Source organism: Phyllostomus hastatus, unplaced genomic scaffold, assembly GCF_019186645.2.
Source record: "Phyllostomus hastatus isolate PE091 unplaced genomic scaffold, TTU_PhHast_1.1 phas_contig_65, whole genome shotgun sequence".
Taxonomy (NCBI): Eukaryota; Metazoa; Chordata; class Mammalia; order Chiroptera; family Phyllostomidae; genus Phyllostomus; species Phyllostomus hastatus.
In genome coordinates this window covers 14379221-14402452 of record NW_025333932.1, presented here as the reverse complement: position 1 = coordinate 14402452, position 23232 = coordinate 14379221, and the positions used below count along the sequence as shown (strand labels likewise).

General features: G+C 37.6%; 1 protein-coding gene across 1 annotated transcript in view; it reads left to right on the top strand.

The window, feature by feature from the left end:
- CNGB3 (cyclic nucleotide gated channel subunit beta 3) overlaps nucleotides 1–23232 on the top strand; it is a 165935-nt gene that overhangs the window by 46464 nt on the left and 96239 nt on the right. Inside the window, 5 exon segments of the mRNA XM_045849433.1 lie at nucleotides 6534–6675; nucleotides 8590–8739; nucleotides 9387–9598; nucleotides 21668–21732; nucleotides 22426–22548. Of these exon segments, the coding sequence (XP_045705389.1) occupies nucleotides 6534–6675; nucleotides 8590–8739; nucleotides 9387–9598; nucleotides 21668–21732; nucleotides 22426–22548 (692 nt within the window).

Here is a 23232-nt window from a genome sequence, read left to right as displayed (position 1 = left end):
GCAACACAAGCCTACCTAAAAGATACAAACATTTTAAACAAACAACCTAACCCTACATCAAAAAGTACTAGAGGAACAAAAACAAAGACAGCTCAGAGAAAGTAGAAGAAAGGAAATAACCAAGATCAGAGCAGAATGAAATGACATAGAGACTAAAAGCACAGTTCTAAGGATCAATAAATCCAGGAGCTGGTTCTTTGAAAAGATAAACAAAATTGACAAGCCTTTAAGCAGACTCATCAAGAAAAAAAAAGAGAGTTGACACAAAGAAGCACAATCAGAAATGACAGAGGAAAGATTATAACTGACACCACAGAAATACAAAGGATGTAAGAAATTACTATGAAGAACTTTATGCCAAGAAATTTTAAAACCTAGGTGAAACAGACAAATTTCTAGAAAAATATAGTCTTCCAAAACTCAATGAAGAAGGAGAAGAAAGCCTGAACAGACCAATAAGAGCAGATGAAATTGAAGCAGTGATCAAAAAACTCCCAACACACAAAAGCCCTGGACCAGATGGTTTCACAGGAGAATTCTACAAAGCATTCAAGGAAGAGCTTACCGCTATCCTTCACAGACTGTTCCCAAAAATCCAAACTGATGCAAGACTCCCAAATTCTTTTTATGAAGCCAAGATCATCCTAATCCCAAAACCAAATAAAGACACAACAAAGAAAGAAAAGTTCAGGCCAATATTGCTGGTGAATAAAGAGGATAAAATGCTCAACTAAATATTGGCAAATGGCATCCAACAATTAAAAAGATCACACAACAATTAAAAAGATCATACACCATGACCAAGTGAGATTCATCTCAGAGATGCTAGGATGCTTAACATTTGCAAATCAGTAAATGTAATACGCCACATAAACAAAAGCAAAGACAAAAAACACATGATCATATCAATAGACGTGGAAACCATTCGATAAGGTATAGCACCCATTTATGGTAAAAACACTCAGCAAAATGGGAATAGAGGGAGCATTCCTCAACATAATAAAGGCCATATATGAGAGACCTACAGCCAACATCATACTCAATGGGCAAAAACTAAAATCTTTTACATTAAGATCAGAAACAAGACAATATAGTTCATTTTCACCACTTCTATTCAATACAGTACTGGAAGTTTTAGCCACAGTGATCAGACAAGAAAAAGAAATAAAAGGCATCAAAATCAGAAAGGAGGAGACAAAACTGTCACTGTTTGAAGATGACATGATAGGGTACATAGAAAATCCTATACACTCCACCAAAAAACTGCTTGACCTAATAAATGAATTTGGCAAAACACCAGGATACAAAGTCAATATCCAGAAATCAAAGGCATTTCTGTACACCAACAATGAAACAGCAGAAGCAGAAATCAAGAAAAAATGCCATTTGAAATAGCAAAAAGAAAAATAAAATACCTAGAAATAAACCTAACCGAAGAGGTAAAAGACCTGTATTCAGAAAACTACATAACACTGAGGAAACAAATCAAGGAAGACACAAATGGAAACATATACCGTGTTCATGGATTGGAAGAATTAACATCATCAAAATATCCATACTACCTAAAGCAATTCACACATTCAATGCAATACCTATTAAAGTAGCAATGGCATATTTCACAGACACAGAACAAACACTTCAAAAATTATATGGAACCATAAATGACCCTGAACAGCTGCTGCAATTTTGAGAAAAGAAAGCAAAGTAGGAGAGATCACAATATCTGATAGCAAACTGTATTACAAGGCCACTGTAATCAAAACAACCTGGTACTGGCATAAAAACATGCACATGGACCAGTGGAACAGAACAGAGAGCCCAGAAATAAACCGAAGTCTCTAGAGTCAATTAATATTTGACAATGGAGGCAGCAACATAAAATGGAGTAACAATAGCCTCTTCAACAAATGGTGTTGGGAGAACTCGACAGCTGCATGCAAGAAAAATGAAACTCGAGCACCAACTTATACCATGCACAAAAGAAATTCAAGGTGGATAAAAGATTTAAATATAAGCCATGACACCATTAATGTCCTAGAGGAGAACATAGGTAGGAAAATCTCAGATATTTCATGCACAAACTTTATACTGATATGTCCCCTAGAGTAAGGTACACAAAGAAAGGAATAAAGAAATGCAATCTCATGAAAATGAAAAGTTTGTGCCTGGCTAAAGAAAACAATTTTAAAATAAAAAGAGAACCAACTGTATGGGAAAACATATTTGCCAATGATACCTCAGACAAGGGTTTAATCTCCACCATATATAAAGAACTTACAGGACTCAACTCTAAGAAGACAAGCAACCCAATTAAAAAATGGATAAAAGACTTGAACAGACACTTCCTCTAGGAGGGAATACTGTGGATCCAGAGACACATGAAAAGATGTGTATTATCACTAGGTATCAGAGAGATGCAAATTAAAACCACAATGAGATATTACTTCACACCAGTCAGAATGGCCATCATAAACAAAGCAACAAACAAATGTTGGAGAGGTTGTCGACAAAAAGGATCACTAGTGCACTGTTGGTGGGATTGCAGACTGGTACAACCACTATGGAAAACACTATGGAATATTTCTCAGAAATCTAAAAATGAATCTGCCTTTTGACCCAGCAATTCCACTTTAGGGATTATATACTAAAAACCCTGAAACACCAATCCAAAAGAACCTATGCACTCCAATGTTCACAGCAGCACAATTTACAATAGCCAAGTGCTGGCAGAAACATAGGTGCCAATCTGTAAATGAATAGATCAAAAACTATGGCATATTTACACAATAGACCTCTACACAGAAGAAAAAAAGGAGCTCCTACCTTTTGTGACAGCATGGATGGAATTGGAAAGCATTGTGGTAAATTAAATAAGGCAGGCAGTAAAAAACAAATACCATATGATCTCACCTTTATCGGGAGTCTAATCAACAAAACAAACCAACAAACAAAATATAACCAAAGACACTGAAATAGAGAACAGGCTGACAGTGACTAGAGGGGAGAGGGGAGAGAATTTCAGGGGAAAAGGTGAATCGTTTACAGGTACAAGTATAAAGGACACATGTACTAAAACTAGGGGTGTTGGAAATGAAAGGCAGGTGGGGAGGACTGGAGAGTGGGCTGGGATGGGAGTAAAAGACAGACAACTGTATTTGAACAACAATTAAAATGTAAAAATTGTGGAAAAAACCCTAGCTTCCTGAGATATTGTAGGGGACAAAAAAAACATAGCATGTGACCTTGAGAACTTCAGTCAGTGATGACATCATCTACATCCATGACTTCAAACATCCTATTGTCACTTCTGATACCAAACATCCCATAGTCACTTCTGACATACAAGGCCTCATGTGTATGACACACAAACCAGCTACATACAAGCATCTCCTTTCTGAATTACTATTTATAGTAATCTCATCTTTTTTACTCTGGTCTCTTAAAGTAGAAACCTAGGAGTTACTCTTGATTCCTTATTTGGATTTATCCAAAGTATCCAGAAAATTCAAATCTTTTTATTTCTATCTATAAAATTCTTTATTCCCTTTTTCCCCCTCACTGGTTTGAACCTACCATACTGGTTCATTCACTTGCCTCCTGCATTGTTGGGAACCGCCCTGCCTGGTTTCAGAAGCTGTAAACCCCCATGGCTAAGGATGAGTGAGCAACCTTCGGACCATAAGCCACTAAGGAGACAATGCTTATTTCCCTAGCAGGAGTGCCACTTCTGCTCCTTTTACTTCATCCATAACTGGCCCCCAGTGCTTGATCTGTTAGCCAATGACAGGTATGATTCCCCAAGCAGGGAATGACCTAAGACAGCCATGATAGTGGGGAGGCCCCAGGGAAGGACTTGGGGTGCTATAGCAAAAGGGGATGATGGATCCTCAGCCCTTGGCTTTGACATAGTTTGAGTCCTCATTCTGTCCGTGGAAAGTCTCCTAATCTCTTGGCTTCTTACTTCTCTTGCTTCTCTTACTTCTCTTGCTCCACCTAAGCCTGAAACAATGACAGAGGGCAGTGCAGCCCTGTGCTGGAAAAGGCGGGTTTCCTGGGTGATCAGGCCTAAGAAAAAAAACATAAAATCCTGCGAAACCCGCTTTGCTAAGAATGCTCTCAGTTAAATGATAAGCATCCAAGCAGGAAATGAGTTCGTTTTCCAAAGTTCTGTAGTCCTTTAGCCTACAGACCCTGACTTAGAATAGGCCTTCAGAGTTCTTTGTATGTTATCTATTGTTTGATCCTTACTGTCAGACAATGATTAATGAGCTTTACCTGTATTCCTGTGCAAATTGAACCCAATAAAAGCTTGTCAAAGCAGGGGTTGGTGCGGTCTCCACTTGAGAGAGTGGCCAGGACATTCCAAAGTGTTCTCCCCTTGAGAGAGTAGCCATGGTGTCCCTTTTCCTCCACAGGACTTGGTAGTCTGTGTGAATGTCTCTCCCCCAACCACAATGTCACATGGTCTGGGGTCTGCATCACTGCATTCATACATCTCCTCTTCATCTCTCCCACTATTGCTGCTTCTGTAAAATGTGTACCAGTTTGGCACTCTGCATGAGCTCCCATCAGCCTACAGACTGATGCAGGTTTTAGAGTAGCCATCAGAACCTGACCCTACTCATCTTTCCAGACCTCACCATTCCCCACACCCACCACTTGGCCTCCCATGTATGCACTGTTCCCATCACTCCAAAATACTTGCTGACATGGTATGATCTTTCAAATCTTTGAGCAGATTGTTCTCAATGCCTGGGAAACCCTTCTTCCATACCTCTGTGGAAGGCTTTCTAACCATTTCAGAATGAAGACACTTCATCTGTGAAGCCCTCCTAGATACCCCAGGCTGAGTTTCATGTAAGCATAACACTTACACATATTTTTATGATTTATTATTAATTACTATTTCCATCCTTGCCTCCCCATGAAGCTGTGAACACCCATAGGGCTACTCATTGGCTGATTCATCTTTATGTTTCCAGTGCATAAGGTAGAGATTAAATAACTGTTTGATGGATAAATAAACTACTAGGTATACTAAGATTTTAAGAAGAAATCTGTGAAATGATACAAATGAGAATGGTTCTTAAGCATAAGGAAAAATGTTATTCTGGTTTTATGGACCTAATGCCCCATATTTCTGTATTGTTTAAGGCAGGTCAGAATTTCTTCCATTGCAGCTCAATCTTTCCTATTTTAGGGAAGAATGTGAAAGGTCTTAGTGGAACACATTTAAAGAATCTTGATGTTCAGGCAGCACTTCTGACATTTGAAAAACATATGTTATACCATGATAATAGGAAGGGAAGAGAGAAAGTCACCAATGGTCTGGGAATCTGTAAAAATTTTAGAGATGCTATATTTGTGAACTTGGTGGGAAATGGAGATCAGTGGGGATGGGGAACTCATACTAGATTTTTCTTTAAATGGAACCCACAGGCTACCCAGTTTCAATGTGAACCCCATGGTTTCCAGATTGGAAGTGATATGAAAAGGGCAGATATGGATGTAAGGAAGTGAGAATGGACAGAACTTATGTGGGCCCATGCAGATACGGTGTTGGACCTCAGAAGGAAGCTGGAGAGTGAATTAGACCTGTGAGGAAAACCTGTGAAGAAAATTAGAGATTTATGAAATACACTAGTTTATACCTTGTACTCTATACAGTACTAGTCTGTTTGTATGGTTTTTTTAGAAAGGAAGTTCATTAAAGCACAAATTATTACAAACTTAGTGAATTAAAACAACACCCACTTAATAGCTCAAAATTCCATAGGTTAGAAGGCTGGGTGGGCGTGCCTGGGTTCTCTGCTTAAGGTCTCACACAATTGAAATCAAGGTGTCAGCCAGTGCTGCCTGAAGTCTTACCTGGAGGCACTGAGAGCAATCTTCTTCCAAGCTCATTCAAATTATTGGCAGAATGCAGTGCCTTGTGGTTGTAGGACTTGGTCCTATTTCCTTGTTATCAGCTAGCTGGGAGTCCTGTGCAGCTCCTGGAGACCTCCTACAGTTTTTATCAAGTGCCCCTTTCCTCTTCAGAGCTAAAAATGCAGAATCTCTCAAGTAGAATCCCTCTTGTGCTTCAAATCTTTGACTTCCTGCTCTGTCACCAGTTGGAGAAATTCTCTGCTTTTAAGAGGAGGCTCTCCTGTGTAATCCCATTATTTTAGTGTCAGCTAAGCCATTACCAAAAACTAATTCTAGGATGTGTACACCAAAGGACCATCCTAGAATTCTGCTAATGGGTCAGCTAAAGCTCTTTTTCTCATGATACAACTTAGTGGCAGTCACCATCATTGAAACTCAGTGCGGTCAAGAATGGCCATTGCTGTTTGTAGGCTGATTTTCCAGTGGCCCATCTTTATTGCATCAGTGCAGTTTCCATCAAGCTTAGTGCTTGTATTTTTCTAATTGTTCTATTTTATTACTGATGCACATATAGGAAAGTAAAAAGACTTCATCCCTCCCCTGTATATATTTCTCATATACCTATTTCTATCACCATTTTTTCCTCATTTAGTCCAATAAGCTAGCCACTTGCAGCCCCTGTTATAAATGAACATACCAATGCCCAGCTACATGACCTGGTGAGAAGGATGCATCACAGGACAGCCATCTACAAGAGGAGGTTGGCAAAAGGAGACCTGTCCTCCCCTAAATTCAACTCCCAAACTGGTAAGCACTGTTCCTCAAAGTGCTGGGGGGAAGTTATGAGGTGACATGCATTTTACAAATGTCTTAGTCTGGGTTCCTCCAAAAGCAGGCCCTAAGACAATGATTTAAGTTCAAATAGTTGATATACAGGTGATCCAAGAAGGTGAGAGCAGGCAAGAGACACAGAGACAGGAACAGAGATAATAAGTATGAATTAATTATAGAGTTATTCTGTAGGCCAACAGATCTGGGCCAACTAGAAATCTGTGGATCAAATATAAGACTCACCTTGAGGGAGGGTGGAACTGGGGAATCACTCCACTGACTCCTGATCTTCACTGGTTAAGGGCTGCTTCTGGGCACGTGGCTGATGGCCAGCACTACAGGTGGCCAACTAGGAGGAAACCCCTCATGCAGGGCAATGAGGGTCCTCTGCAGGAGACCTCACCCCCATATATGCACAGGCCAGCAACAGCATTGTTGTATCAGGTTTTTTTGTAAATGTTAGTTAGAATACCATCTTATATAAAGACTTATTATAAAAATACAAGAACACTATCTGAGTACACCACATAACAAAGGACATCAACAAACTGACCCAGTGGGATAGAGGCCATTGTCAGCCTCCCTAATAATTACAGAAATGTATTTGTGAAAACTAATAGGAACAATAAAAGAGAGAACAAAAGTGACATACACTACAGCTACACTTTTACAACATGTTTACATATGGGCAAACAAGTACAGAAGAAAGTGGTTGTGTAATAACTGTTGAATAAAAGTCAAATTGTTCATTACATAAGATGGAGTTTAGGGTTTCCTCATAATTATGTATAAGGAAAGTTTGATTTTTAAAATAATCTGTGTATCATATAATAGTTTCTTCTTTGTTTTTATCCTCACTTGAGGACATGTACATTGATTCTAGAAAGGGGAGGGGAGGCAAAGTGAAAGTCAGGGAAACATTGATGTGAAAGAGAAACATTGACTGGCTGCCTCTTATACATGCTCTGACTGGGGACCAAACCTGCAACCTAGGCTTGCACTCTGTCTGGAAATCAAACCTGAGACCTTTTGGTTTACGGGACGATGCTCCATCCAACTGAGCCACACTGCCCAGGGCAATAGTTTCTTCTTAAACTATTAGAGGCCAAAGTAAAGCAGTCATTATAGTTTGATAAATATGCTTAAAAGAATATTTTGAGCTTTAGTTATCCATAACTTGAAGGATTATGTGTGAGACTAAAGAAGTTTAAACTAAAACCTGAGGAATGGTATACATTTATAATGTTTCTTTTTCATTTAAATCTAAAGCACTGACTATGCTCCAAAATATATGAGAATCAAACTTGCATATAAAATATACTATTTATAATACCTCCAGGATAATTTTTAGTGAGCTTTAAACCTGCTGTTTATTTCTAAATCCCAGTGTAGCTGGATATTTTAATGAATGTCTCTTTTAAGTGTCATAAAATGTCTCATGTACCTGTATTGAGAGGAGAAAATTCTGCAATGTTTTTTTATTGTTGTTCAACTATAGTTGTCCCAAATTTTCCCCTGTTGCTCTTCCCCTGTCGCACCCCCGCACACAGTCAATCCCACCCTGTTGTCCATGTCCATGGGTCTTTTATGCATGTTCCTTGACTAGATCCTTCCCTTACTTTTCCTCCTTATTCCCCCCTCCTCCCCACTGGTCACTGTTACTTTGTTCCTTATAGCTATGTCTCTGGTTTTCTTTTGCTCATTTGTTTATTTTGTTCATTAGGTTCTACTTATAGGTGAGATCATAACATATTTGTCTTTTGCCATCTGTCTTATTTTGCTTAGCATAATACTCTTCAGTTAAATGTTCCAACTTCAAGAAACCCAAGCTTTTGCTCATTTAGCTAACTTGACCTCTTAAAAACATTTTCACCTTTTTTTCTTGCAAAGCAAAACCTACAGCTGTATTGTCAATAAAAGAAAGCGCTGCTCAGCTTAAAGAAGAACATTATTGTGGCATGTTGTGTGGTAAACCCCAGGTGCCTCTGACAGAGTACCCAAGGCAAATCAGACTTCCAAGAAGCATAGATTCACACACAGGTACCATCAAAGGTGGACCATCCCTGTGGGCTCTGACCAAGGACCCTGAAATCCAGAGGTGCAGACAGCTTCTGTTTCCCTAGTTAACCTATTTCTGTTTTTGAAAGGCAGTGCAAGGTTTGTCCTACCCTATGACCTTTGAAAAGAAAGTCACAGATTTCTCAACGATATGTACACTGACACCCTTCCCCCAAAAGTCATTCTGAAGTGTCTGTGTGCTTCAGTGGCTTCACGTTGTTAGTTACTATGATTGAACCAGTGCCTCCACAGGACACTGTGTGCAGTGGAAAGTGATGTCTGAGAGGATGTGGTATCATTTGTGGCTGACTCTCTCTCCCCACCTTTGGTGTGAGGTGGCCACTTGGCACCTGCCCTGAGGGATGCCCCTTCCTGACTCATAGAGCACTGCACCTGTGGACAACAAATCAGCAGCCACTTCTCCATGACACTGGAGGACACTCTCCAATATTGGAAGAGTGATAAGATCACTGAATGCCTCCCATAAAGCCAGGACCCACTCGAGAAGCAGAATTGTGCTGCCTGCTTAATAGAGCCTCTTACAGCACCTGGCTTGCCTCCCAAGGACAATGCCTCAGCTTCTCCAACTGAGCTGCAGAATGATTTCAATGCTTGTCACATGCCTCTAGATCAACTCTATCTCCTGTGGCTCTTGCTTGTCATCACTGCCTACAACTGGAACTGCTGACTGATCCCAGTGTGCCTGGTCTTTCTATATCAAACACTGAACAACATGTGGTACTGGCTTATGGTGGATATTGTATGTGATGTCATCTACCTTTGAGATGGTATGCTGTTAATCCAGCCCAGACTCCAGTTTGTAAAAGGAGGAGACGTAATAGTAAGTAGGGTTATGGAGAGGCAGAAACAGACACATGGGTATCAGATTGGACTACAAAAAAGTAAATTCACAACATTATTTTGTTTGAAGCTGACTTGCCATCTCCACATGTCTGGATCTTTAACCACTGGAAACCACCAGTATAGTAGTAATGATGACAACAACCACCACAATAACAAAAACATTGAGCAACTCCTTGTGCCTTAGTTTCTTTGTCTTAAAAATGAGAGTAACAATAGTGCCTTCATAATGTTTATGGGGAAACTAATGCATGTGAAGTGCCTGAACTGTGTCAGGACTATATGTGACATATCAGCTCTCATTACCATTCAGTTAGTTTATGTTCTATGCCTCATGTACTTTCAGTCACTCTCTGAGGAAGGTATTATTATTAGCCCACTTTTAGATGAGAACTCTGAGGTTGGCAGAGAGCAGGTGATTTGCTCAAGACTCAAAACTGAAAAGTAGTCAAGGCAGGACTCAGACCCATGCTCATTATAGCTATGCCCTGTTAGTTCAGGTGGGCAAGTTTTTCAGAATTTGATAGTACTTGAAGAACAAACTGACAGTGACTTGAGGGGAGGGAGGGGGGATAACCAGGGAAAGAATGGAAAGGGATAAACAAAGAAATGTGAATAGAGGACTCATGGGTATGGACAATGAGGGGGAAGATTGACTGTGGGGATGGGGAGGAAAGGGGTAGGGGAGAGCAGTCAGGAAAACAGTGGGACAACTGTAACTGAACAACAAAAAAAGAGAATTTGACAGTACTTGAGAGTACAAAGATACTGTCATCCTGAAATATCAGAACCATACACATAGTTTACCCAAATAATGTAAAAAATGTAAATTTTACATTACAGTGCAAAAAAAAGTAATTTGATATGTATTCCTCTAGTAATCAAGCCTCAAATAATGAGTTAGGCAGTCATTTTCTACCTCATTACAATCTGTCATTAACCTCAATACTTTGTAAAACAAAGCAGTATTATTTCTTCCCTTACAGTCTGTTCACCCTCCCTAGGAGATCTCTCAGTGGTTGTGAGCAAGCATGGGCTGTGAGTTTTGTAGGACACAGACTGTGTCATCATATGTCACTGCATGGTCAGCACCCAGCATGTGCCTGTACACAGTATAGTAATCAAATCTCAGTTTTAACCTGGACACTTTGGGAAAGCCCCACTTAGAAAGGAAAGAAGAGCTGTCATGAACCTTTCCATCAGTGCAGACTCTCCACATTGTCCAGTATACTGACCATTAGCCACATGTCTATTCAAATTTAAGTGTATTTAACTACAATTAAAAAACATTAAAAATTCAGGTTTCTTAGCCAAACTATCCATACTTTCAATGCCCAAAGACCATGTAGCTGGGTGTTACCATATCAGATAGCACAGAGTATGCCCACTATTGTGAAATAAACTATTGGGTAATGCTATTGGGACTGAGAGCAATCTCCACCGAGAGAGCCAGACCACAAGATAGTACACCCCACACCCCACAGATAGTACAAACTACAAGCACATAAAACACACCTCAGTTGTTTTGTTTTTTAATTAATATGATACCTACTGGTCTGTATTTTTTTCACTCTTCACTTTCCAAATTCATCACACCTATTTCTCATCAAAATTGCAGTGCCTACTCAGAAACTAGCATTCTTACTCTTAGTAGGAATTACCTTTTCCTAGATATATTCTCAGTGCTGAGGAAATTTCATAGCCAATCTAATCAAGGTAAGACAGAAACAGAAGAATATGTCTACAAGTACATACTCAAATCTTACAAACTCTGCCCTTCAGCCCTCCCCCAGCTTCCTTTCCACTTGATGTCCACTGTGACATCCCTGCCACAGTCCCACCAAGGCAGCCCAGAGCAGATGCTCCAGTGTCCCAGAAGGTAGAGCAGAGTGGCCAAGAATGACACCATGAGTTCATATATATTTTGGGGAGAAGAGAGGTCTGTTCCTTAATCTTCTCAATATTCTCTTTTGAGTCTCCAGGTGATCTTGAATTATCAAAAAGCTGAAAGGACTAGTTTTGGTGATTTTTAAAAGTGTTATTCCCTGTGGAATGCCTCCTTTATTTTAAATCTTTCCTAGAAAGAAATTTGAAAAGCCAGAAATGACCCTGTAGCAAAAATCTATTCACAACATTCCTCGTGCAGATATCAGAGTCTTAGCTAACTCACCAGCACCCTCCCAAGAGATCATTGGCAGTATGATGAATGATGATGATGGTGGACAAATAAGGAGTAAACAACACACACACAACAGCTAATTTCAACCTCCATTAGATGCACAAGGGGGGAGAAATTCGATATTTGACAAATAGAAAATGACAAAATCAATCAGTAAGGGAAGACTTCTATTTTCAGTTTTTTAAGAGGCCTTTACATACAATGGACTGTTAAAACCAAGAAAAATTATCAATAAAAACATGCTCAATAGTCTCCATTTAAAATGCATTATCACAAGCTACAAATATAGAAGAGGAATGAATTGCTTTTTTGTTCAAAAGAAGTTTAATGGTTTAATTTAGAGTACATTGTTTAGCCTTTGAAACTTGATTACATTTTGGAAAGAAGACTATGCAAGTTGACGAGGACTCAACCTGAAGTTGTCACTATGGTTAGCAGTTTATGCCACATTTGGTGGGCACGGCCAAATTATTCATGCACTCATTTATTTATTCATACAACAAATATTTATTAAATACTCACAGTTGCCAGGTTTTTCAAGGCTAAAGGATGGAAATATTAATTCCCTAAGGCCTTGAGAGAAGACATAAAAGCAACAGACAACAGACTGAGATGCTGAAGGCCACAGTAGAGGGACATGGGAAGGTTCACAAGTTTTCCATTTATTTGGTGCATCTGCTAAAAATGGTTCTACACAAATAGAGAATAGGATACTGATTAGGGACCAACATAAACATCTCATCTCTAATTTCCTTTATAGACAGCAGTGATAAAGAAGAAATGGCACTAGAGACAGTTAGCTAAGAGCCCTCACAGCCACAGTACTTTGCACAATACCCATAGACACACTCAATACATCCAGGGACAGTGTCCAATAGGCCTGCTATTATACAACACCATTCGCACTTAGTCCTCCCAGTGACTATTTATAAACTAGCCTGGAGAAAAGTAACCACTGCATACTCAATGCTCTGCGTACATTACTGAGACTTCCATTATTTAATCGTTAAATAGCAATTAGGCTAGTCATGATGTAGTAAAAACAAACATACCAGGATCAAATTGCATCTCTGAAATTTACTAACAGTATTACATGAAGAAAATAAATGTATCCTTTCACTGAACACCATCTTTTTCAACCATAAAATGGGAAAATAGAACCTGCCTCACAAATCTACTGTGCAGGTTAGAGAAGATAGTGTGTACATCTGTGCTAGGGTCTGGTATCTGAAAGATGCACATTCCATTGCCAAGTGATCAGATGGATGAATGTGCACACACTTGCTTTTCCTTCTTGTCTCCTGTTTGTACATGTAGCTCATTTCTTACCTAGTGATAGTTTCTTGAAAGTAGGGACAGTATATAGTTCTCTATCTTCAGAGGGTATACTCAAGAAATGTTGGAGAGAGTCAATAATGGCAACCTTAGTTCAAGGACTTTCTTTCCTTGAATAATCATTTAATCCACACTGAAGTTATTTCACATTATATTACTATTTTTGAAAAATTTCTGTCTGTTCAATGTGAAATTATGGAGTTTTTATGGATTATTTATCAGAAGAGGTAAATAATAAATAAATATGATAATACCTGGATATGATAATACCTAGGTACAGCTTCTTCAAAAACTATCTGTTGGAAAAGGATTTAGGTTCAATTAACATATCTTGCCCAAAGTAAGACTCCCTTGAAGAAATTTTGTCTGCATACTGATCAGGCTTAGGAAAGAGAGATTAAATAGGACAACATTTTTATTTAAAGTGCTAGTTGTTACTGGTAAGCTAATCCTCAAAAAACTAATGATGCCAAATTTATTTAGGGCTCCAAAAAAAGGGATTTATAATCACTAATGGCATTTCCATTCAATCTAGCAGGTTGTAGTTTCATTTACATTTATTCAGTCATAGGATCATAGACAACCCTGAAAGGCACAATGTGCTAGAGACATTCTTCCAGAAAACAAATGTCTGTTCCATTTAACTTTGAAAGTGATGACAGATTTTACTTAAGCTTGATACATGATTCAATGTAAACTTCTATGTATGTCTACCTGTGGATCTATAAGCCATTTTGCTTCATATTAAAAAATCATTAAATGAATATGTCTTATATATTTTTTGATATATTTCTGTAAAGTTTAGTATGTGTACATTGGTAGATGTTATAGCCAAAAAAAGGGGAGGGGCAGGAAATGGAGAGTTGGCTTTAACATCCAGTTGGCAGTATTTTAAAACCTCTAAACTTGAACAGCCTGGATGATTATTTTGAGAATATGTTACTTTCATGTGTACAAGTTACCATACTTTGTCAGCTAATTAATAGTACATAGACAAAACCTTTCTACCTATAACTAAAACATAAGAATATAAATTCAACAGTGGCATTAATTCTTTTAAGTCTGAATGTTAACAATGTTTTCCTATTCATCACTTATCACACATTTGTTAAGAGCATGTTCTATGTGCTAAACATTGTGTTAGGAACTAAAGAAACAGAGAACAAAGGCACAGTCCCTACCCTCTTAAGTAGCTCAGAGTGTGAAGGACAGACAGAGAAAAGAAAAATGGTGGATCTTGTAATGTGAATCATGAGAGAGGTGAGCCATGGAGGCTACAAGGGTCAGAGAAAAACATGTGAGGAGGCCATCTGGTCCAAATCTTGATGCATGAATTTAAGATATCTGCACACCTCCACCTCATAAAAAGGGGGCGTGCAATGTGTTCCAAGCTCTGGGGACAGCATGAGCAAAAGCATCAAGGTGAGAAACTTGGTATTTAAGGAACTGCTATCAGTGTGGGTATGAGATACTACAAGTAGTTAGTGAAACACAGTTTACAGCCTCTATACCAGGGGTGTCAAACTCATTTTCACCAGGGGCCACATCAGCCTCGTAGTTGCTTCCAAAGGGCCAAATGTAATTTTAGGACTGTATAAATGTAACTACTCCTTAGCTAAGGATAAGGAGCTCTACATTAGGCCCTTTGAAGGTAACTGTAAAGTTGATGTGGCCCCTGGTGAAAATGAGTTTGACACCCCTGCTACATACCATTAAAAGGAGCTTGGAGTTTTCTTAAAGTCATGTGGAGGCGAAGGATTTGGCGTAAATGGGGATTGCTAAGTAGTCTGAGTTAAAGAGATATCTGGCTACAAGACTAAAGGTAAGGAGACCAGTGCCACAGATCTAAGTAGATGAGGACCCTAACAGATACTCAAGGGGAGGAGAAGAGGGGGAGGAAAGGGTAAGGAGCAGAAGGAAGAAGGCAGAGAAGGATACAGAAGGAGGAGGAGGGGAAGCATGGTTAGGCTTGAGGGCAATAGAGAATGACAATGCATTGAGATTTTGTGCAGGGTAAATTTGAAATGAGCAGAACTGCTATGGGATGGAAGCAAGACTAAGTTGCTTGTACAAGTCAACAGCTCCATAAAGTAGTATTAGGTTGGAGGTAGAGAGTTGGTCACATCAACCACATGATAATCCTTGAAACTATGAGAGTGGATAAAATTCCCCAGGAAGCAAGTATAAAGAGAAAACAGAAGAGAGCTAAAACCTAGAAAATATTGGCTTTTAAATGGCTAGCCCTAGAATTCAAGGAGACCAGAAAGTTGGAACTGAAGAAGTGCAGTAAACCAAGAATGACATTACAGGTTATTTAGAAGGAGGCAGCTCTTGTTTTGTTTTTTGTTTTTTTAGTTTTGTGGATGCAATATATTCCTTATTTTTTTATTTTAATTGTTTTTTCAAGTAGTTTTCTGCCTTTTACTCCCATTCCAGCCCACTTACCCCAGCCCTCCCCACCTCCCTCCTATTTCCACCCCATCTGTTTCTATCCATGTGTCCTTTATACTTGTTCCCGCAAACCCTTTCCCTTTTCCCCTGAATTCCCTTCCCTCACCCCTCTGGTCACTGTCAGCCTGCTCTCTATTTCAGTGTCTTTGGTTATATTTTGCTTGTTGGTTTGTTTTGTTGTTTACATTCCCGTTAAAGGTGAGATCATATGGTATTTGTCTTTCATTGCCTGGCTTATTTCGCTTAGCATAATGCTTTCCAGTTCCATCCATGCTGTTGCAAAGGGTAGGAGCTTCTTCTTTCTTTTTGCTGTGTAGTATTCCATCATGTAAATGTACCATACTTTTTTGTCCACTTATTTGCCGATGGACACTTAGGTTCCTACCAACACTTGGTTATTGTAAATTGTGATGCTATGGACATTGGGGTGCATAGGTTCTTTTGGATTGGTGTTTCAGAGTTCTTAGGCTATAATCCAGGCAGTGAAATTGCTGGGTCAAAGGGCAGTTCCATTTTTAGTTGTCTGAGAAAATTCCATACTGTTTTTGACAGTGACTGCCCCAGTCTGCATTACCACCTACAGCACACTAGGGTTCCTGTTTCTCCACAACCTCAGGAGCACTTGCTTGTTGATTTATGATGGCCATTCTGACTGATGTGAAGTACTTATCCCATTGTGGTTTTAATTCGCATCTCTCTGATGGCTAGTGATGCTGAGCATCTTTTCATTTGTCTCTGGACCTTCTGTATGTTCTCCTTGAAGAAGGGTCTCTATGATCTCACCTATAAGCAGAACCTAATCAACAAAATAAGCAAGCAAGCAAAATATAAACAGAGATATTGAAATAAAGAACAGATTCACAGTTACCAGAGGGGAGGTGGGCGGGGGATAATAAGGGAAAGAAGGAGAGTGGTCTTCAAGGACCATGTATAAAGGACCAAAAGCCAAAGCCAAAGAGCAGGTAGGATTGAGGGTGGGAGATGGGCTTTGGTGGGGCAGAGGGGAGAGGATGGGGGGAAATGGAGACAACTGTACTCGAACAACAATAAAAATAAAGTAAAAAAAAGGATCCTTTAATAAATTTTTAACACAAGTGTCTATTCAGATTCTTTGCACATTTTTTAATTTGGTTGTTGGATTTTTGTTAGTTTTTTTGGTGTTGAGTTTTGTAAGTTCTTCATAAATTTTGGATATTAACCCCTGATCCAAAACCAGTATTGGTGAAGATGTTCTCCCATTCTGTGGGTTTTCTTTTTATTTTGTTGATAATTTCCTTTGCTGTGCAAAATCTTTTTAGTTTGATGTAGTCCCATTTGTTTGTTTTTTCTTTTGTCTCACATGCCTGGGGATATATATTTGATAAAAAAAATTGCTACTAGCAATGCCTGAGATTTTGCTGTCTATGTTTTCTTCTATGATTTTTATGGTTTCAGTTATAACATTTAAATCTTTGATCAATTTTGAATTTATTTTCCTGTGTGGTGTAAGAATGTGGTCTAGTTTCATTTTTCTGCATGTATCTGTCCAATTTACCCAACACTATTTATTGAATAAACTATCTTTGGCCCATTGTATGTCCTTGTTTCTTCTGTTGAATATAATTGACTATAAAGGTAAGAGTTTGTTTCTGAGCTCTCTATTCGGTTACATAGACCTACACATCTGTTTTTATGCCAGTATCATGCTGTTTTGATTACTATAGCCTCATAGCATGGTTTGATATTAGGTAGCATGATTCCTCCCACTTTGTTCTTCTTTCTCAGGAATTCTGTTGCTATGTGATGTCTTTTGTGGTTCCATATACATTTTTGAAATATTTGTTCTACTTCTGTGAAATATGTAACTGGAATTTTGAAAGGAATTACTTTGAAGCTACATATTGCTTTGGGTAATACGAACATTTTAATGATGTTAATTCTTCCTATCCATGAACACAGTATGTGATTCCACTTATTTGTATCTTCTGCAATTCCTTTTTTGTGTGTCTTATAATATTCTATGTATAGACCTTTTACACCCTTGGCTAAGTTTATTCTTATGTATTTTATTCTTTTTGGAGGAATTGTGAAGAGGATTGTTTTCTTAATTTTTCTTTCTGTTAGTGTGTAACTGGCATATAAAAATGCAACTGATTTCTGGATATTAATTTTGTATTCTGCTATTTTGCTGAATTCATATATCAGTTTGAGAAGTTTTTTGGTGAAATCCTTGTGGTTTTCTATGTACCGTATCATGTCATCTGCAAATGTTATCAGTTTTACCTCTTCCTTTCCAATTTTTATGACTTTTATTTTGTCTTCTTGTCTGATTGCTGTGGCCAGGACTTCCAGTACTATGTTGAATAAGAGAGGTGAAAGCAGACTTCCCTCTCTTGTTCTCAATCTGAAAGAGAACACTAGAAATTTTTTCCTGTTGAATATGATGCTGGCAGTGAGTTTTTCACACATGGCCTTTATTGTATTTAAGTACATGCCCTCTACTCCCACTTTGCAGAGGGTTGTTTTCATAAATCTGTGCTGAATTTTTATCAAATACTTTTTCTGCATCTATTGATATGATCATGTGGTTTTCATCCTTCATTTTGTTTATGTGGTGAATCACATTTATTGTGTTGTACCAACCTTGCATGCCCAGAATAAATCCCATTTGATCATAGTATATAATCTATTTGATGCATTGCTCTACCAGTTTGCTAATATTTTGATGAGGATTTTTGCATGTATGTTCATCAGGGATATTGGCCTATAATTGTCATTCTTTCTAGTATCTTCATCTAGTTTCGGCATTAGGATAATGCTGGCCTTGTAAAATGAGTATGGGAGCATTCCTTCCTCTTTAATTTTATGACATAGATTGAGAAGGAAAAGTGTTAGTTCTTCCCAGAATGTTTGGGAAAATCTATTTGTGAGACTATCTAATCCAGAGCTTTTGTTTGTTGGGAGTCTTTTTTATTACTGCTTCAATCACTAAATGTAGTATATATATTCAGATTCTCTGATTCTTCCTGATTTAGTTTTGGAAGATGGGATATTTCTAGGAATTTATCCATTTCATCCAGGTTTTCCAATTTGTTTTCATGTAGTTGTTCATATTTTCTTACAGTCTTTTGCATTTCCTTGATATCGTTGTTATTTCTCCTCTTTCATTTTTTATTTTATTTATTTGGGTCCTCTTTATTTTTTCCTTGATTAGTGTGGTTAAAGGTTTGTTAATTTTGTTTATCTTGTCAGAGAACCAGCTCTTGGATTCACCGATCTTTTGTATCATTTTTTAAACTCTATTTTATCCATGTCTCCTCTGATCTTTTTCATTTCCTTCCTTCTACTTACTCTAGACTTTGTTGTTCTTTTTCAGGTTCTTTTAAGTGTAAAGTCAGATTGTTTATTTGAGCTTTTTCTTGTTTCTTGAGATAGGACTATAATGCTATGAATTTTCCTCTTAGGATTGATTTCCCAGAAGTCCAGAAATTTTGAGTTGTTATGTCCTCAATCTTATTAGTTTCAAGGTATCTTTTGATTTCTTCCTTGATATTGTTGATCCATTCATTGTGTAATAACATGTTATTTAACTTGTATATCTTTGCGTGTTTTTCAGTGCTCTTCTTGTGATTGATTTCTAGTTTCATTTTATTTGGTGGAAGATGCCTGATATGATTTCAATCTTCTTAAATTTATTAATACTTGTTTACTGTTCTAATATGTGGTCTATCTTAGAAAACATTCCATGTGCACTTGAAAGTGTGTATATTCTGCTTCTTTATAGTGAAATGCTTTGAAGGTATCAATAAGCCATTGTGTCCTTATTGATTCTCTTCCTGGAAGATCTATCCACTGAAGTCAATGGGGTGTTAAAATCCCCAACTATAACTGTGTTGGGGATTCTCTGCTTGGAAGATCTATCTGCTGATGTCAATGGGGCATTAAAATCCCCAACTACAACTGTATCTGTCGATCCCTCCTTTAATGCCCATAAAGATTTGCTTTACATATTTTGGTGCTCCTATATTGGGTGCATAAATATTTAAGTCATAAATATTTTATTAATCATAGCTTCATTGGTACTAAATCAAATCTGAGGAGAGTCAAGATGTGAAATCTTTAACAATAGTGATGATGGCTTGTACTTCTAAAGACAGTCTTCTTAAAAGGAATGCCATAAGTGTTATAAATCTCAGTGGTCATCTTGCACATTTGAGAAGACAGACATCATCAGATCCTGACACAGCAAACACACAGCAGCTGCATTTGTGGCATAGATACTCAAAGCTACAATTGTTAAACTTTATATTCACTACTTCATTGGCTGTTCCAAATGACTTCATTTTAGTGATGAAAAAGTGAGAATGAGCAGGGTGAAAAAATCTATCCAGACATGCTGCTGGCAAGCAGCAGGATATGATTCTATCACATAGTTTCTGATTCTTCCTGGCAAACAGACTGGCTCAGAGAGCTTTTCTCTCTTGCCCATGACTCTCCTAGTTGAGCAGGAAAATATTTTCATAGTTAAGACAACTCTAGAAACTTCTGGTTTCTGGGGAACGTGAGTCTAGATGGGGGCAGACGTAACATATCAAGCACCTGATGGTCAGGTCATTAAGTTTCTTTTCTCACATGAAAATATCAGGAAGCTCCTGCTCAGAGATGACCAACTTTTAGATAGACTTGGGTTCCTATGGATTTGGGAATTTGTCTGTCATTGTAATAAAAGCTTATAAAATGCCAACCCTTCACATCCCATCCCTGTGTCCTTAAGGAATCCAAAATCCATCTATATCCAGGTTTGTTTGGTTATTTTTTAATAGAGCATCCTAAAAGTCAGCATTGGTATTCCATGGCCTCATAGTCCAGTCATTTCACATATAAGTGAGTCACTTTAATGCACACTTCTCTAGGAAAAAATACCATTTATCTGTCTCCAGTTGAGAAAACAGTAAGAATATAAATTTTCTATTCAGTGATCACTAAAGCTAAATTTTAAAACATGTCTGTGCAAATTTCTATTCAGAGCATAATAAATAAGTTACCACTAATTGGAATGATCTTAGTCTGAATGAGAGATTTTTCCTACTTAATAATTCTTGAGAAACAAACTATTTTCATATATATCTAGTTAAATAGTCATTACTATTATATCTGTTTTTTAATTCCAAATGTTCTACTATAGTCATCTATACATTAGATAAAATTTTGCACTAAATTATCTTTGAACTAAATAAACTCTAATAGTTGCCCCTAATTATAAGATCCTGTGATTCTCTGCACCTTAAATAATTAAATAAATTAACTATTGTATGCATGCAACCCCTTTAAAAGACATTTTCTTTTACTCTCCCTACTTTGCAGATGAGGAAACTGAGGCAAAGAAATGTTAAGTGACTTTTCCAAGGTTGCACAGTTAGTAAATATTACAGGCCAGATCTTACTCTTGCATTCTTTCTCCTCAGGTAATAATGGGGAAGATTGGGGAAGTATTCCTGCAGGGAGTGTGAGTTGAGGCAGAAGTAGATATAAGCAGTAAAGATCTATGATGGAAATAGCATCTCTGTTTGAATTAGATATTTATAAAACTACTATCTCTAAACAATGTCATATATTACTAACCAATGCTAATATTGACTGTACTTTAAATTTTGTTGAAATAAACATACTTAATGCAACTTTCTTAGAATTAATGCTAGTATGGAGCCTCAGGATTCAACATCTATTTGTAATTTCAATGTATTATAATTTTCCTCTTTTATTTATGTTTTGGGGAGACTGTGATATTAATTATTATAAAATAGAGTTCTGTATATTTGAAGAAGAAAAAAGGAAAAAAGTGTTTTAAGCTTGATTTTCATTAAGCATCATGAACATAACAACTAGAGGGTAGAGGTAAAACAAAGCAAAAAGCTCTAGAAGTTTGGCACCATGCTAAAAAGTACTGCTTAGAGGAAAACACCATTAAACAGACCCTAGTTTCTTTAAAGTCATATGAATAGAAGTATTTTCAGTAACAAATAAAATATTTTCATATAGTTTTACTTGAATTGAATCCTTTAAGACTAATACATTTTGGATTATTTTTGCTTGTATTCTACATAGTATATGTCATTCTTTGTGTTTAATCATCTCCTGGAGTCAATAATGGACAAGGTATATATCTACAGGTAAAGTAGTGCTCAGTAAGCATCAGGACTAGGAGAGAAAGCAAGGATACATTTCAGACAGAAAAGTATGACTTCCTTGGAAAAGAGGAGAGATCATCTAAGATTTTTTGCTATATAGAGTATAAGGTTATATTCTAAAGCAGATTTGAATATTTTTTGAACTGAGAGAAAAGTATTAAAATCATACTAGATTTTGGAGAATACAGGACTAAAAAATAGGCTGAATTGCCTCCTTTCGTCAGAACAAATACAAATAAATGTGCTCTGTCACAAGCTGACTTTATGTCTCTCTCATGACAATTCATTCTCAACTGAATTCATTCATTTGCTGTTTTGAACCTCACTTGCATGAAGACTTCCATGAGCTTCCCCCAGGTATTCAGTTAAATCAGCATTGCATATTTTATGAGATTCAAAGGGGAAAGGTAACCCTGGATGCATGCTTTTCAGGGAGTTGATTCATACCATCTGTAAAAAGAGAGGGTGGTATTTTACACTCTGCCAGTCCAGTCAAGACACTGCATTCAGAAGACATCCAGGGGTACCATTATTTTACATTGCATAATGAGAGTTAACAGTTCACAAGTTTGGAGCAAAGAGGTTCACTGGAGACTTTCAGAAGAAGGAAATGTTAAATAGGCAGTATTCCAGAAACAATACAAGTCCTTGCTTTGCCCTTATTATCCTTGACAGAATCATTCAAACAAGAGGATACTTTCTGTTTGCTCTCCATGTGAATGCCTGCATTTATTACTGGGCATCAGACTATGGAAGAATTGGAACTACTAAATGGGTGTATAATGGTGAAGGAAACAAGTAAGTTTTAATTTTGAAGGAAACTTTTATTGAATCTTCTTAACTTTATGTTTTAGTGTAAGAGTTTTCTTAAGCCAGTGTTTTTAAAACTGTAAGTCACAACCCATCAATGTGCAGTGAAAACTCTTTAATAGAATGTTTTCAAGTAGAGGAGAATAGAATAGGAAATCTCAGAGTCTGTTATATCCAGTAGGGTTTTGTGTGCACATGTGTGCATCCTGAGCTCACCTGGGAAATGAATTTCTTACTCTGCATCATGATCAATAGAGTCTGAAAACCTCTGATTTAGAGAACTGAGGGGTAGGATAAATTTTAATAGCTCCAATGCTGATTTTTAGTAATGAACTATGTTAATTATTTGGAGGGTACTTGCAGGGCTAGTTAGTTTACCACTTTAGGGTTTTATGGTTTATGAATCAGCTATAACCACTAACTCAATTAAACATTTAGAGAGTAACAAGGATCATAAATTAAGCTTGACAATTAGACATGCAAGTGTCCCAAGATTAAAAGAGATCATTAGAAAAATTGATTGCAGCACAATGAGGACTCAATAATGGCAGCTGAGTTATTTAGTGAGATTTTCCTCTGGCAGCTATGGAGTCCTGGAATAGAGTAGACTTCCCTTACTTTCCACTCCAGTAAAATGACATCAAGATATTATGATGCAGTGTCCTTACTGGA